Source organism: Eimeria acervulina, genomic scaffold, assembly GCF_000499425.1.
Source record: "Eimeria acervulina Houghton genomic scaffold, Eah_scaff935, whole genome shotgun sequence".
Taxonomy (NCBI): Eukaryota; Apicomplexa; class Conoidasida; order Eucoccidiorida; family Eimeriidae; genus Eimeria; species Eimeria acervulina.
Genome location: NW_013547067.1, coordinates 543 through 13,271, shown reverse-complemented (window position 1 = coordinate 13,271; position 12,729 = coordinate 543). Strand labels below are relative to the sequence as shown.

Below are 12,729 nucleotides of genomic sequence, written 5' to 3'. Positions count from 1 at the left end.
ATGGGGGGCCCCCCCTCCATGAGGTGACCCCCCACCATGGGGGCCCCCCGCTCCGTGTGGGGACCCACCCCCATGGGGGCCCCCACCTCCATGGGGGGCCCCCCCTCCGTGGGGGCCCCCACCTCCATGAGGGGGCCCCCCACCGCCACCGGGGGCCCCTGCAGTGGCCTGAGCTGCTACGACGCTGCTGCCTGCAAGAAAAGGAGGCAAACAGGAGAGAAACAGACAGTAAGACAAAGACAAAAGGAGACAGAGAGAGACAGGAGACAGAGAGAGAGAGAGAGAGAGAGAGAGAGGAGACAAGAAGAGACAGAAGATTAAAATGGGGTGTATAGAGTAAAAGAGAGAGAAGTATAGTTTGTATAAAGAAAGAGACACATAAAAGGAGACAGAGAGACACACAAAAGGAGACAGAGAGACACATAAAAGGAGACAGACAATTTGCTTGTCTATATCCCTTTCTGTCTCCCTCTCTGTCTCCTCTTGCTGCAGCATCTCAACAGGTTAAAGGTATTTGCTGCTACCAGTTTATTAGACATTAAGTTTTTCTTTCTTTATTCTATCTCTCTCTTTGTTGTTTATTTGTTTTAATTGTCTCTTCACTGTATACACCCCAAAAGAAGAAGTGTTTAAGTATTTATATACTTATAATTGTTTTATAAATATAAGTATAATTATAATTATAATAAAATAAATACATAAACACATCCTATTGTCTGTCTCTGTTTATCGTTTATTTGTTTTAACTGTCTCCTTTTATTTTATCTCCCCATACACCTCACCAAGGAGACGAATTTCATAGGGCGTAGGATAAATAGGAGGAGGGACACCGGGGTGTACAGACACCTGGCGGTCTCCTGTAGCAGAGACAGTTATCTTTAAATCCAAGTCTCCTTTGTGCTTCTGCTGCACACAAAGAGACAAATAAATAAATAAATATATAAATAAATAAATATATAAATAAATAAATATATATATACATAAAGCAGGAGCTTTTAACCCCGCAAGAATATACCCGAGAGAGAAACAGAATTATGTAATATACGCACCACCCAAATGCATAAACCCTAAACCCTAAACCCTAAACCCTAAACCCTGCCCCCTAGATCGTACGCACGAGGAGCTCATCTAACTCTAATCCCTAACCCCTAAACCCTAACCCCTATCCCCTAAACCCTATCCCCTAAACCCTAAACCCTAAACCCTATCCCCTAAACCCTAAACCCTAAACCCTAAACCCTAGAATGGGTTATAATGGTTTACCTGCGTGTCAGGTAGTTTGTCTCTTTGCGGTGTCTTTCCTACAGCAACGATTCTGGGTTGCATTCCCTGTGTTGTGACAAACAAACTGTCTCCTTTTAGATTATCAGAAAGGAGACAGTTTATATCTTCAGGTGTATGCTGAGGAGACGCTTCTTCTTCTGGAGGAGTTGGAGGCCTACACAGCAACTCTAACCTCTTAAAAAGAATCTTCGCCTTTGCCCTCCTCTCTGCTGCTTCCCTCCTGCTCTTGCTGCTGCTTCTGCTGCTGCTGCTGCTGCTGCTGCAGCTGTTATGGGGATCAGCGAGGAACTGTGCAAGGCATTTCTTCAAGAGTAAGAGACCTGTCTCTCTTCTTGCTGCTAAAGGAGACAGGAGACACTCGCGTATATCAGCAAGAGAAGGTTTAGAGTTATAATATGATGAGTTTCTTAAGGACGGCAACAAAGCAGAAGAAGGAGACGCTCTTAGAGTACTTGGGGCTGTAGACCGGTGGCTTAGTGTCTCCAGCTCTCCTGTCTCCTCCTCTAATATTGCTGCAGCCTCCAGGTACTGCAGCAGCAACAGCAGCAGCAACAAAACCAACAGCAACAGCAGCAGCAGCAACAGCAGCAGCAGCAACAGCAGCAGGGACAGGAAAAGCAACAGGAGTGAGAGTTGAGCGCTGGATATGCACAGAGACATACACCAGAAAATAAGGAGACAGACAAAAGGAGACACCTCAACGGGGAGGAGACAAAAGGAAGACAAAAGGAGACACCTTCACCTTACTTACACACGAGCCTGAGCACTAAACCCTAAATGCAAACCCTAAACCCTAAACCCTAAACCCTAAACCCTAAATTTTATTTTTTCGCAGAGTCTCACTGCTTTCTTTGCTTCGTTGAGCTTCTCTAGTGCTGCTTCCTCTAAAGCCTTTTGTTTTTCTTTGGGGTTTTTAGCGGCGAACATTTGTTGCTGCTGCTGTTGCTGCTGCTGTTGCTGCAGCTGCTGCAGCTGCTGCTGCAACTGAGCAGCAGCAGCAGCAGTCTCCTTGGAGTCCGAGAATGTCTTTAAAGCCTCCGTTACAGCACAAAAAGAACAGCGAAGAATTGCCTCTGTCGAACTCTCCAGTGTCTCTGCAGCCTAAAAAAGACAAAAGGAGACAAAAGGAGACAGACGGAGATAAAAAGGAGATAAAAGGAGACAAAAGGAGACAAAAGGAGATCAGGAGGAGACAGGAGGAGATAAAAGGAGACAGGAGCTAACACTATGAAGCACAAGAAAAACTGAGAGAGACAAACGGAGACAGACAGAGAGAAAAGGAGACAGACAGAGACAGACAGAGACCGACAGAGACAGGCAGAGACAGACAGAGACAGACAGAGACAGACAGAGACGCAAAGACAAACCAATACAACAGCTGCTACATGAGCAAAATGCCTTAAACCCTAAACCCTAAACCCTAAACCCTAAACCCTAAACCCCTCAACACTTAAGCCTAGGCTGTAAACCCTAAACCCTAGTCTCGAAACCCCAAAACCCTAAACCCTAGCCTCTAAACCCTAAACCCTAGACCCACACAGGTTTTATTTTTGTCTCTACTTGTTTATTTGCCTCCTATTGTCTCTCTGTCTCTCTTTCTGTCTCTATCTGTACATGTGTCTGTCTCCGTCCCCGTTAATATATCTCTCTATTTCTTTTTGTCTCCCTTTATCTTTCTGTCTCTGTCTGTCTCTGTCTCTGTCTGTCTCTTTCTTTGGCTTTATCTGTCTCTCTATCTGTCTCCCTGTCTCTGTCTATCTCTGTCTCCATTTATTTCTTTGCCCCTGCTTATTTCTCGTTCTGTCTCCTTCTTTATTTCTGTCTGTCTCTCCTTGTCTCTGTCTGTCTGTCTGTCTCTCTCTCTCTGTCTCTCTCTGTCTGTCTGTCTCTCTCTCTCTCTCTCTCTATATATATATATATATATTTGTTGTTTGTATTTCTCTGTCTGTCTCTTTTTATTTTTGTATATTTTTGTCTGTCTCCTTTTTGTCTCACTTGTTGGAGTCTGTAGGCTTGTTGTTTGTCTGCTGCGGTGTCTCCTTCTTCAGTGTCTCTTTCTTTTTCTTTTATATCCCTCCAGGCTTGTGTAGCTGCATTGAGTATATGTTTAAGAGTTTTATCTCTTTCTTCTTTTTCTATCTCTTCTTTATCTTTTGCTTTTATTGCTGCTTTCGCAGCAATTAAAAAACTGTCTCTTTCTGCTGCACTTAGTCTCCCTAGACACCCCGTTATCTTTAATAATTCAGAGAGGCTTCCGGGGCCCCCAGGGGCCCCCTGGGGCCTTCCTGCTGCTGCTGCTGCTGCTGCTGCTGTTGCTGTTGTTGTTGCTGCTGCTGCTCCTTCACCTGTTGCTGCTTCTTCCGTTCCTGCTGCTGCTGCTCCTTGTGCTGCTGCTGCTGCTGTTGCTGCTGCTGCTGCTGCTGCTGTTACTTCAGGCGGTGGGCTTAGCAGTATGCATGCAGAGCTAGCTTGAAAGTTCTGTAGAGTTTGTATTTGTTTTTGTAGGTTATCTTGCTGCTGCTGTTTTTCTTTGAGTAGCTTCTGGAGCATATCAATCTGCTGCTGTCTCTTTCTCTCTTCTTCTTGTTGTCTCTTCTGTGCCTCCTCAGACATCTGCTGCGCGCGTTCTAAAGCTTCATTGAACGCTTCTTGTCTGTCCCTCTCTGCTTGCAGCAGCACATCTTTAATTGCTTCCTTCTCCTCTCTCCTGTCTCTCTCTGCTGCTTCCAGCATATGTATAGATGTCTTAAGTGCAGCAAGACTCTCAGATATAGCTAAAGCTAAACTTTGCTGCTGCTGCTGCTGCGGCTGCAGATGCTCTACCTCTAGTTTCCTCAGATTTGCTGCGAGGTTGCTGTTCTTTATTATGTCTTCTAGCACTCCTCCCGTCTGCTGCTCCTGCTGTTGCTGCTGCTGTTGCTGCTGTTGCTGCTGTTGTTGCTGCTGCTGCTGCTGTTGCTGCTGTTGTTGAGGCGGATGCTGCTGCTCTTGCTGTTCCTGCTGCTGCTCATGCTGCCCGTGATGCTTCTGCTTTTGCTTCTGCTGTTGCTGCTGGTGTTTATCGTTGCCTGGCTTATTTCTCGCTGCTGCTGCTGCAGCTGCTGGTGATGCTGCTGCTGTTGGTGATGCTGTTGCTGCTGATGGTGTTGCTGCTTCTGTTTCTTTTTCCTGCGAATTCTGTCTCTTTAATAAGTCGCACAGCTTCTCTAGATCTTGCATAGCTCGCTGCTGCTGCTGCTGCTTCTCTCTAAATACTTTCATTACCTTGGGATCGAGCTTAAGACGATCCCCAGTAGTCTCCTTCGCTCTCCCGCTGACCGCAACCTGCTGCGCGCGGGGCCCCCGATGCTTAGGTGTCTCCTTGCTTGCAGCACCCCGCTGCTGCTGCTGCTGCTGTTGCTGCTGCTGCTGCTGCTGCTGCTGTTGCTGCGGCGGGGGGCGCGACTGTCTCCCCGTTGAAAGCGGAGACCCAGCGCTTCCAGCAAGAGATGCAGCAGGCCCTTCCTGAAGCCTCTGCTGCTGCTGCAGCTGTTGCTGCTGCTGCTGTTTGCGAGGGGTGCCTGCTCTGCTTGTAGTTGGTGATCGAGGAGAAAGAACTTTGTCTCCTGCTGCTGCTGCTGCTGTTGCTGCTGCTGCTGCTGGTTTGCGGTTTGTCTCCTTTTTGTCTCTTGGAGATGACTTCAAACCCCGAGGCGTCAGAGTCCCTCCTCCCCTGGAGCCCCCTGTTGCTGCTGCTGGTGCTGCTGCTGCTGCTGCTGGTGCTGATGCTGCTGGTGGTGGTGCTGCTGCTGCTGCTGCTGCTGCTGAGGGGGAGTCTCTTGCCCTTCGCGGAGACACCGGAGTTAAAGCATTTGCATGCACATTTCCACTCAGCTTCTGTCCCCGTTCGCTTTTGCTTCTTAGAGGAGGTACAGGGGGCTTCTTTTTTGCTGCTGCTGCTGCTGGTGCTGCTGGTGCTGGTGCTGCTGCTGGTGCTGCTGCTGTTGCTTCTGGGGGCTTTCTAGGAGAAGCTGCATGCACTGCTGCGGCCTCAAATAATAAATTTGCTCTTGGGTTTGTCTCCTCTTCGTCGTCTTGCTGCTGCTGCTGCTCTACAAACAGGAACAGCTCGCTATAATAGCTGCTGCTGCTGCTGCTGCTGGTGCTGCTCCTTCTGATGTTGCTGTTCTCGCAGGAGCAGCTGCTGCCCCTGCTGCTGCTCCTGCTGCTGCTCCTGCTGCAGCAGCTGCTGCCGGGGCATGCTGCATACTCTTCTTCTGTTTTAATGAAGACCTTAGAGCCCATATGCATTGCTGCGTCTTCTCCTAAATCTAATTCTGCTTCTACTTCATTGCCGTGGAGAGGAGTTGCGCACCTTCTGCTGCTGCTGCTGCTGCTGCGGCTGCTGCTGCTGTTGCTGTTGCCCTTCCCAGCTGCAGCAGGAGGAGACAGAAACGCGCTGCTCTGTGCAGATCTAGCAGCACGCGGAGACAGCAAAGAAGACAGCTGAGGAGACAGCCGAGGAGACACCACTCCCTTTAGCAAAGCCCCTGAAGAGGGTGGGGGGCCCCTGCTGCTGCTGCTGCTGCTGCTGCTGCTACTGCTACTGCTAGGTACTACTACCTCCCCGCAGTTTCTTAACTCGCGCAGCCGATCTGAAACTGACTTTGCTGCTTCTGCTGCTTCTGCTGCTGTGGTTGCTGCAGCTGCTTTTGTTGTTGTTGCTGCTGCTGTTCCTGCTGGCGTTGCACTGGAGGCGGCTGCAGCAGGAACAGCTGCTGGTGCTTTTCGTGAGGGCCCAGCCGCTGCTGGTGCTGCTGGTGCTGCTGCTGCTGCTGCTGCTGTTGCTGCTGCTGCTGCTGCTGCTGCTGCTGCTGCTGCTGCTGCTTCTTTTGAAGCAACACCAACAGGGGGCACTTCCTGATTAACAATTCTTCTTTGTGAAGGAAGAAGAATACCGTTAGGGACATTTGTCTCTTCATCAAGAGGAGACAGATTAATGCCTTGGGTTCTTGCTGCTGCTGCTGCTGCTTTTGCTGTTGCAGCACGGGCAGCACTTTCTGCTGCTGCTGCTGCTGCTGCTGCTGCTGCGGCTGTTGCTGCTGCTGTTGATGCTTCTGCTGCTGCTGCGTCAACAACCCTAGCAGCTGACTCCTGGCTTGTAGTTTCAACACACTCTGATGGGAAAGAAACCTTTTTGCTGCTGCTGCTGCTGCTGCTGCTGATGTTGCTGCAGTGCGTGCTGCTAAGCCTGCTGTCATCTGTTGCTGTCTCCTTTATCATTCTAAGCCTGGCTGCTGTTGTGTCTCTATCTCCTCTTCGCTCTTCATCGGTGCTGCTTTCACGAGCAGCACCAATTTTTCTTCCCTCCCGCTTTGCTGCTGGTGTTGCTGTTGCTGCTGCTGCTGCTGCTGCGCTGCTGCGGCTGCGCCGCAGCGGCAGCAGCTCTGCTAATTCCTTTACAAGACTAGTAATTTCTGCTTCCTGAAGTGCTGCAGCAGAAAGAGACCAGTGGTTAAACAGCAGCTCAAACTCAGCTGGGGTTGCATCTGCTTCAGCGTTGCTGCTGCTGTCGTTTGCTGCTCCAGCCTCGCTCTTTCTCTTGTTTTTTGCTGCAGCAGCAGCAGCTGCTGCTGCTGCTGCACGTTCTGCACGCAGCATCATCCTTTGTACATGCTCTTTTAAAGCAGGAGAGGGATTAGCAAGAGATACATCTCTGTGTCTACCCTCTTCTTCTTCTTCTTCCTCCTGCTGCTGCTGCTGCTGTCTCTGTCTCCTTTCTCTCCACCGCCGTCTTGCTGCCTCAAAGGCAGAGACAGACGAACGAGAAGAAGAAGAAGAGACACTAGAGACAGAGTCTCTTGTCTTCATAGAATGTATGCGGCGATCTCTGCGCCGCGACTTTGCTGCTGCTGCTGCTGCTGCTGCTGCCGCTGCAGCTTTTGCTGCTTGGTTGTTGGGTGGTTGTGTGCTGCTGCTGCTGCTGCTGTAGCAGCTGCTGAACCCATCCGTGTCTCTTAACCCTAAAACACCGCTGCCTGAACGGAGACGCGCAGAAAAGGGGACTGTCTCCTCCACTTGCTGCTGCTGCTGCTGCTGCTGCTGCTGCTGGTCCTGCAGCAACCTGAGCTTCTCCTTCCCTTCAGCAGGTAGATTGTTTATATCATCCGCTGCTGCATCATCTGCTGCTTCTGCTGCTGCCGACAGAAATGCTGATGCTGCTGACTGCCTACCAACAGCTGCTGCAGATGCACCTGCTTTTGCTGCTGGTGCTCGCTTCAGGGTGCCCTTCAGTCTTGCCTGCTGCTGCTGCAGCAAAGAGACAGCAGCAAAGAGACAGAAAACGAACTAGAGACAGAAGGAGACAGCAAAGGAGACAGACAGCGGAGGCAGCGCGAAGAGACAGACCGATAACGCAGACACCGCAAAAAAAAGAAGATACAAACAGAGACAGTAAAAAAGACAGAAAGAGACAGCTGCAAATGCTGAGAGACTCCAGAGACAGCAGAGACAGAGGCAGCAAGCAACAAGGAGACAGATTGAAGAGGGCTTTACAAACAAAGATAAGAGACACAGCAGCAGCGAACGAACCAGAAGCAGCAGCAGCAGCAGCACGAGCAAAGGAGGAGAAAGTAGCAGCAGCAGCAAAGCAGGAGACAGCAGCAGCAGCAGGAGACAGCCGGAGAAAGACAGAGACAGCAAACGACAAAAGGAGACAGAGGGAGAAAGAAGCAACGAAGAGGAGACAGCAGCAGAAGAGACAGCAGCAGACAGACAGAGACAGCAGCAGACAGACAGAGACAGCAGCAGACAGACAAAGACAGCAGCAGACAAGAGGAGACAGCAGGACACAGCAGGAGACAGCAGGAGACAGGCGCGAGAGGGAAAGGTTGCGCAGCAGCCTCACAGCATTTGACCTTCTGCTGTCTCCACTGTCTCTGTTATCTGCTGCAGTTTGGAGACAGTTTGCTGCAGTTGTTGCAGCAGACGAGCGGCTTATCTCGCGGTTCAGCAGCCGCTGCACTGCTGCTTCAAGCCCCAGCAAGCGATTACTCAAATTCTGCTGCTGCTGTTGCTGCAGCAGCAGTTGCTGCCGCTGCACATACTGCAGCAAAACACACAACAAGGCGCATGCACAAACCGAAGCAAATGCGGCTGACAGGTTCCTAAAAGTGGCTGCAGCTGCAGCTGCTGCAGCTGCTGCTGCTGCTGGTGCTGCTGTTGCTGCTGCTGCTGCTGCAAGGGCGCCCTTAACGGTTGCCTTACCGGGAGAGCAGCAAAAGTATCTGCTGTTGCTGCTGCTGCTGCCGCTGCAGCAGCAGCGGCAGCAGCAGCAGGGTCGCATGTGGAGTGTATGCTGGGGTCTGCTGCACTGCTGCTGTCTCTTTTAAAAGAAGAGACACCGAAGGAGGCATTTCTATTGCTGCTGCTTGCTGCTCCTAATTGAGATGATAGAGAAGCAATGTCGTGTATATACTGCGCAAGACAGCCTGTTTGTCTCTGATATAGAGAGCGGAAGCATGCTGCTGCTACTTGCTGCTCTCGTACTGCTGCTGCTGCTCCTGCTGCTGCTCCTGCAGCTGTTGACGGAGCCACCGGTGAGCAGAAACTTGCTGCTGCTCCTGCTGGAGATATTGCTGCTGCTGCTGCAGGGGCTGTGCATGCAGCAGCAGGCGCAAGGAGAGCTCCAGCCTGAAGCAGACATAACAAGAAGAGACAGTAGCAGCAGCAATAAAAAAACAGCATCTGCAGCAGCAACAGCAGCAGCATCAGCTGAAAAAGCAGCGAAAGCAAACCAAAACAAAGCAGCAGCAGCACTTGCAACAATATCAGCAGCAGCAGCAGCAGCATGCGTAGCAGCAGCACCATCTGCACCAGCAGCACAATGTGCAAGGACGCCATCTGCAGCAGCATCTGCAGCAGCAGCAGCATCTGCAGCAGCAGCAGCATCTGCAGCAGCAGCAGCATCTGCAGCAGCAGCAGCATGTGCAGCAGCAGCAGCAGCAGCATGTGCGGCAACAGCAGCAGCAGCAGCAGCAGCAGCAGCAGCACGTGAGCCTACAGGTCCTTTTCTTTCTAGAATAAATGTTTTTGTGTTTGTTTCATCTCCGTCTGTAGGCAGCCGCACTATGAGGTGCCCCTCAGCAGCAAATTGCGGAGAGACAGCAGCAGCAGAGAGAGCAGCACCGAGCAGCAGCTGACTTCTTCGCGTCTGCAGCAGCTGCTGCGGTATGTTCACTGTATAAAGCCTCCCGCTGCTGGGAGGATCGTAGGGCTGTACATACACCCCAAACAAACACATACTTTCTCTAAACCCCACAGCAGCAGCAGCAGCAGCAGCAGCATGTGCAGCAGTAAGAGCGGAAGCAGCAGCAGGAACAGCAGCAGCAGCAGGAACGGTAAAACCAGCAGCAGCTAAGCAGCAGCACCACCTCTATCAACAGCAGCACAACAGCAGCAGCTGCAGCACGAGAAACTCCAAGACGACAACTACAGCAAACTAAAGCCTAGATCCTAGGGTTTAGGGTTTAGGGTTTAGGGTTTAGGGTTTAGAGTTTAGGGTTTAGGGTTTACCTGGTAAGAGAGCCACAGCATCAGTGCAGGGAACGGAGTGTCTCTTGAACCCCACACTTCAACTCGCGCTGCTTGCAGACTGATAGGGTGTACAGACACCTCAAGCTGATCATACTCGGGGCAGCTTTCAGGTAGACGCAGCACAGGCAGCTGCTGCTGCTGCTGCTGTTGCTGCTGCTGCTGTTGCGGGAGATGCTGCAGCGCCACAGGAGGCGCCTGCTGCTGCTGCAGCAGCTGCTGTTGCAGCTGCTGTGGCGCAGCAGCAGCAGCTGGAGGCCCTGGGATGGTCTTCTGCAGCAGAAGTTGCTGCTCCGGCTGCAACGGTTGCTGCTGCAGGACATATTGCCCTGCCAATTGCTGCTGCTGCTGCTGCTGCTGCAGCAGCTGCTGCTGCTGCTGCTGTTGTGAGGGGTAGTTAAAGGCTGATATCGACGCGGGGGGAGGAGGGGGCCCCGGGGGCCCCCAGCCCTTGAGAAGTGCTTTAGGCTGCAGCATTTGCTCCTAATGTTGCAGCAGCAGCAGGAGCAGCAGCAGCGGCCTGCTGCTGCTGTAGGCAGCTGCTGCTGCCTACAGAAGCCATACGATAGGAGCGCTGCCGAACAAATACAAGGTAAGCATCCGGGCGACTGCTGCTGTTGTTGTAGCTGCTGCTGCTTCTGTTGCTGCTGCTACTGCTGTGCTGCTGCCGCTTCTGCTTCTGCTGCTTCTGCTGCTGCTGTTGCTGCTGCTGCTGCAGTTGTTGCGGTTCTCGCTGCTGGCGGAAAGACTAAAGCCCTGTGTTATGCCTCCTGCTGCAGCGACTGTTGCTGCTGCAGCCGCTGCTGTTGCTGCTTCATGCGTAGGCAACGGGTCGACCTTGTTGCAGGGGGATCGGCTTGTTGCTGCTGCTGTTGCTGCAGCTGGTCTTGCTGCTGCTGCTGCTGCTGCTGCTGCTGCTGCTGGTTTGTTCGGTGTCCTCAGAGAGTGCTACTATGAGGCGGGTGGTGAAGTTGAGGGGGAAAATGCGAAGGAAGATACAGCAGGAGAGGGAGCAGCAGCAGAAGGAGCAGCAGCATCCGGTGCTGCAGCTGCGGTGTATAGGCACCTCAAAGATCGCTAGTCAGGAGAAGATGCGAGAAAAAAGAGTAATTATACCTTTTGTTCAGCACTAATGAAAAAATAAAGAAGAAAAATTACTTAATAACAAAAAATACAAATAAAATCTTACTCTCGTTTCAACAACAGAGAGGGCCTCATGCTGCTGCTGCTGCTGCTGCTGCTGCTGCAGCTGCTGCTGCTGCTGCTGCTGCTGGTCGAGATTTCTGCTGCAGATACCTCACTGGCGATGTTGCTGCATCTTTGGTCTCCACCAAAAGTCTTTGCATTTCTATCCTTATTCAATATACCCTAAGCACTAAACCCTAAACCCTAAACCCTAAACCCTTAAAGGGTACGGGCAGCCGCCTCGGGGGCCCCCCGCGTGCGCACACTGCAGCAACAGCAGTAGCAGCAGCAGCAACAGCAGCAGCAAACCCAAGGGGAGAAATTTGCTGTCTTCTACTTCCTCAGGGTGCCTTGAGCGCATCACAGCGGCAGCAACAGCAACAGCAGCAACAGCAGCAGCAGCAGCACAAGCAGCAGCGGCGGCAGCAGCAAGAGTTAACACAACAGCAGCAACACCAACAGACTAATCCACACCAGAAACAGAAGCAGCAGCAGCAGCAGTTTAGACACCGCAGCAGCAGGTGTTGCTTCTGGGGTTCTGCTGCCGGATCAGCAGCAACGACAGCAGCAGCAGCAACAGCAGCAGCAGCAGCAGCAACAGCAGCAGCAACAGTAAAAGCAGTCTGTGTGCTGCAGCTCGCCATGGCCGTCTATAGAGGCAGCATCCGGCCCCACGGGGCTGCTGAACTCAAAATTTGTGTCATCGGAGATGAAGTGAGGGTTTAGGGTTTAGGGTTTAGGGTTTATGGCTTGGGGGGTTTAGGGTTTAGGGTTTAGGGTTTAGGGTCTGGGGCTTAGGGTTTGGGTTTTAGGGTTTACTCTCTAGCCATACAACTAGGAGAGAGCTTGCTTGTGCGGATTGTGCTTTGCTGGGTGTCACCGACACATTGAGGGTTTAGGGTTTAGGGTTTAGGGTTTAGGGTTTAGGGTTTAGGGTTTGAGTGAGTTCAGGACACTGTGGCGGGTTTTTTGATGGCTGGGATCGGCATGAGGGATGGGATGGGCCGTACAAATTTCCTCGTCGTCGACAGCAGTAAACCCTAAACCCTAAACCCTCATTGTTAACCCCTACGAGCCAAACCCTGGAGCGGTTGCAATCACAGCCCTACACCCTAAACCCTAAACCCTAATTCCTAATTCCCTTTGATACGCCCTAGAGGACAGACCCCGCCACTCCGGCGGCAGCCGCAGACCCTGAGTTGTTTTTAGGGTTTAGGGTTTAGGGTTTAGGGTTTAGGGTTTAGGGTTTGGGGTGTTGACAGAGACGAAGCGGCAAGACATAGAAAGGGCCTTTCATGAGTTTACGCATCGCAGCGACGTTGGAATTGTTTTAATTAATCAGCATGTAAGCAGCTGTCTCCTTTCTGTCTCTCTTGTCTCCTTTGTTTGTCTCTTTTGTTTGTCTCTTTATTTGTCTCCTTTGTTTGTCTCCTTTATTTTTATGTCTCCTTTATCTGTCTCCTTTGTCTGTCTCCTTTGTTTGTCTCCTTTTGTGTGCTCCTGTCTCTTCTTACTCTTGTTTCCTGTCTCCTTTTGTATTAATGTGTCTCCTTTTATCTTTGTTTATCTTTTCTTATTCTTCTTTTTTAATCTCCTTTTATCCCTTTTTGTCTCCTTTTGTCTATGTGTGTCTCCTCTTGTCTTCGCGTATTTCGTTGTGTCTCCTTATCTCTTTCTTTGTCTCCTTTT

The 12,729-nt window shown here is 51.2% G+C and overlaps 2 protein-coding genes across 2 annotated transcripts; one reads left to right on the top strand and one right to left on the bottom strand.

Annotated features, from left to right (window-relative positions):
- Positions 1-2,031: 2,031 nt before the first annotated feature.
- Positions 2,032-10,332, bottom strand: EAH_00052440 (hypothetical protein, conserved; the record flags this gene model as incomplete). Its single annotated transcript, XM_013391152.1, has 7 exons — positions 2,032-2,043; positions 2,128-2,385; positions 3,280-7,611; positions 8,171-8,368; positions 8,530-8,955; positions 9,326-9,538; positions 9,838-10,332. The coding sequence occupies 7 exons, from the start codon at positions 10,330-10,332 to the stop codon at positions 2,032-2,034; spliced, it is 5,934 nt and encodes a 1,977-aa protein (XP_013246606.1).
- A 506-nt stretch (positions 10,333-10,838) lies between these two features.
- On the top strand, positions 10,839-12,385 carry EAH_00052430 (vacuolar ATP synthase subunit f, putative; the record flags this gene model as incomplete). The annotated part of the gene is made up of 4 exons (XM_013391151.1): positions 10,839-10,961; positions 11,386-11,754; positions 11,992-12,073; positions 12,303-12,385. Coding segments are annotated over 4 exons (657 nt in total), but the record flags the coding sequence as incomplete, so codon positions are not given.
- Between the last annotated feature and the right edge of the window lie 344 nt (positions 12,386-12,729).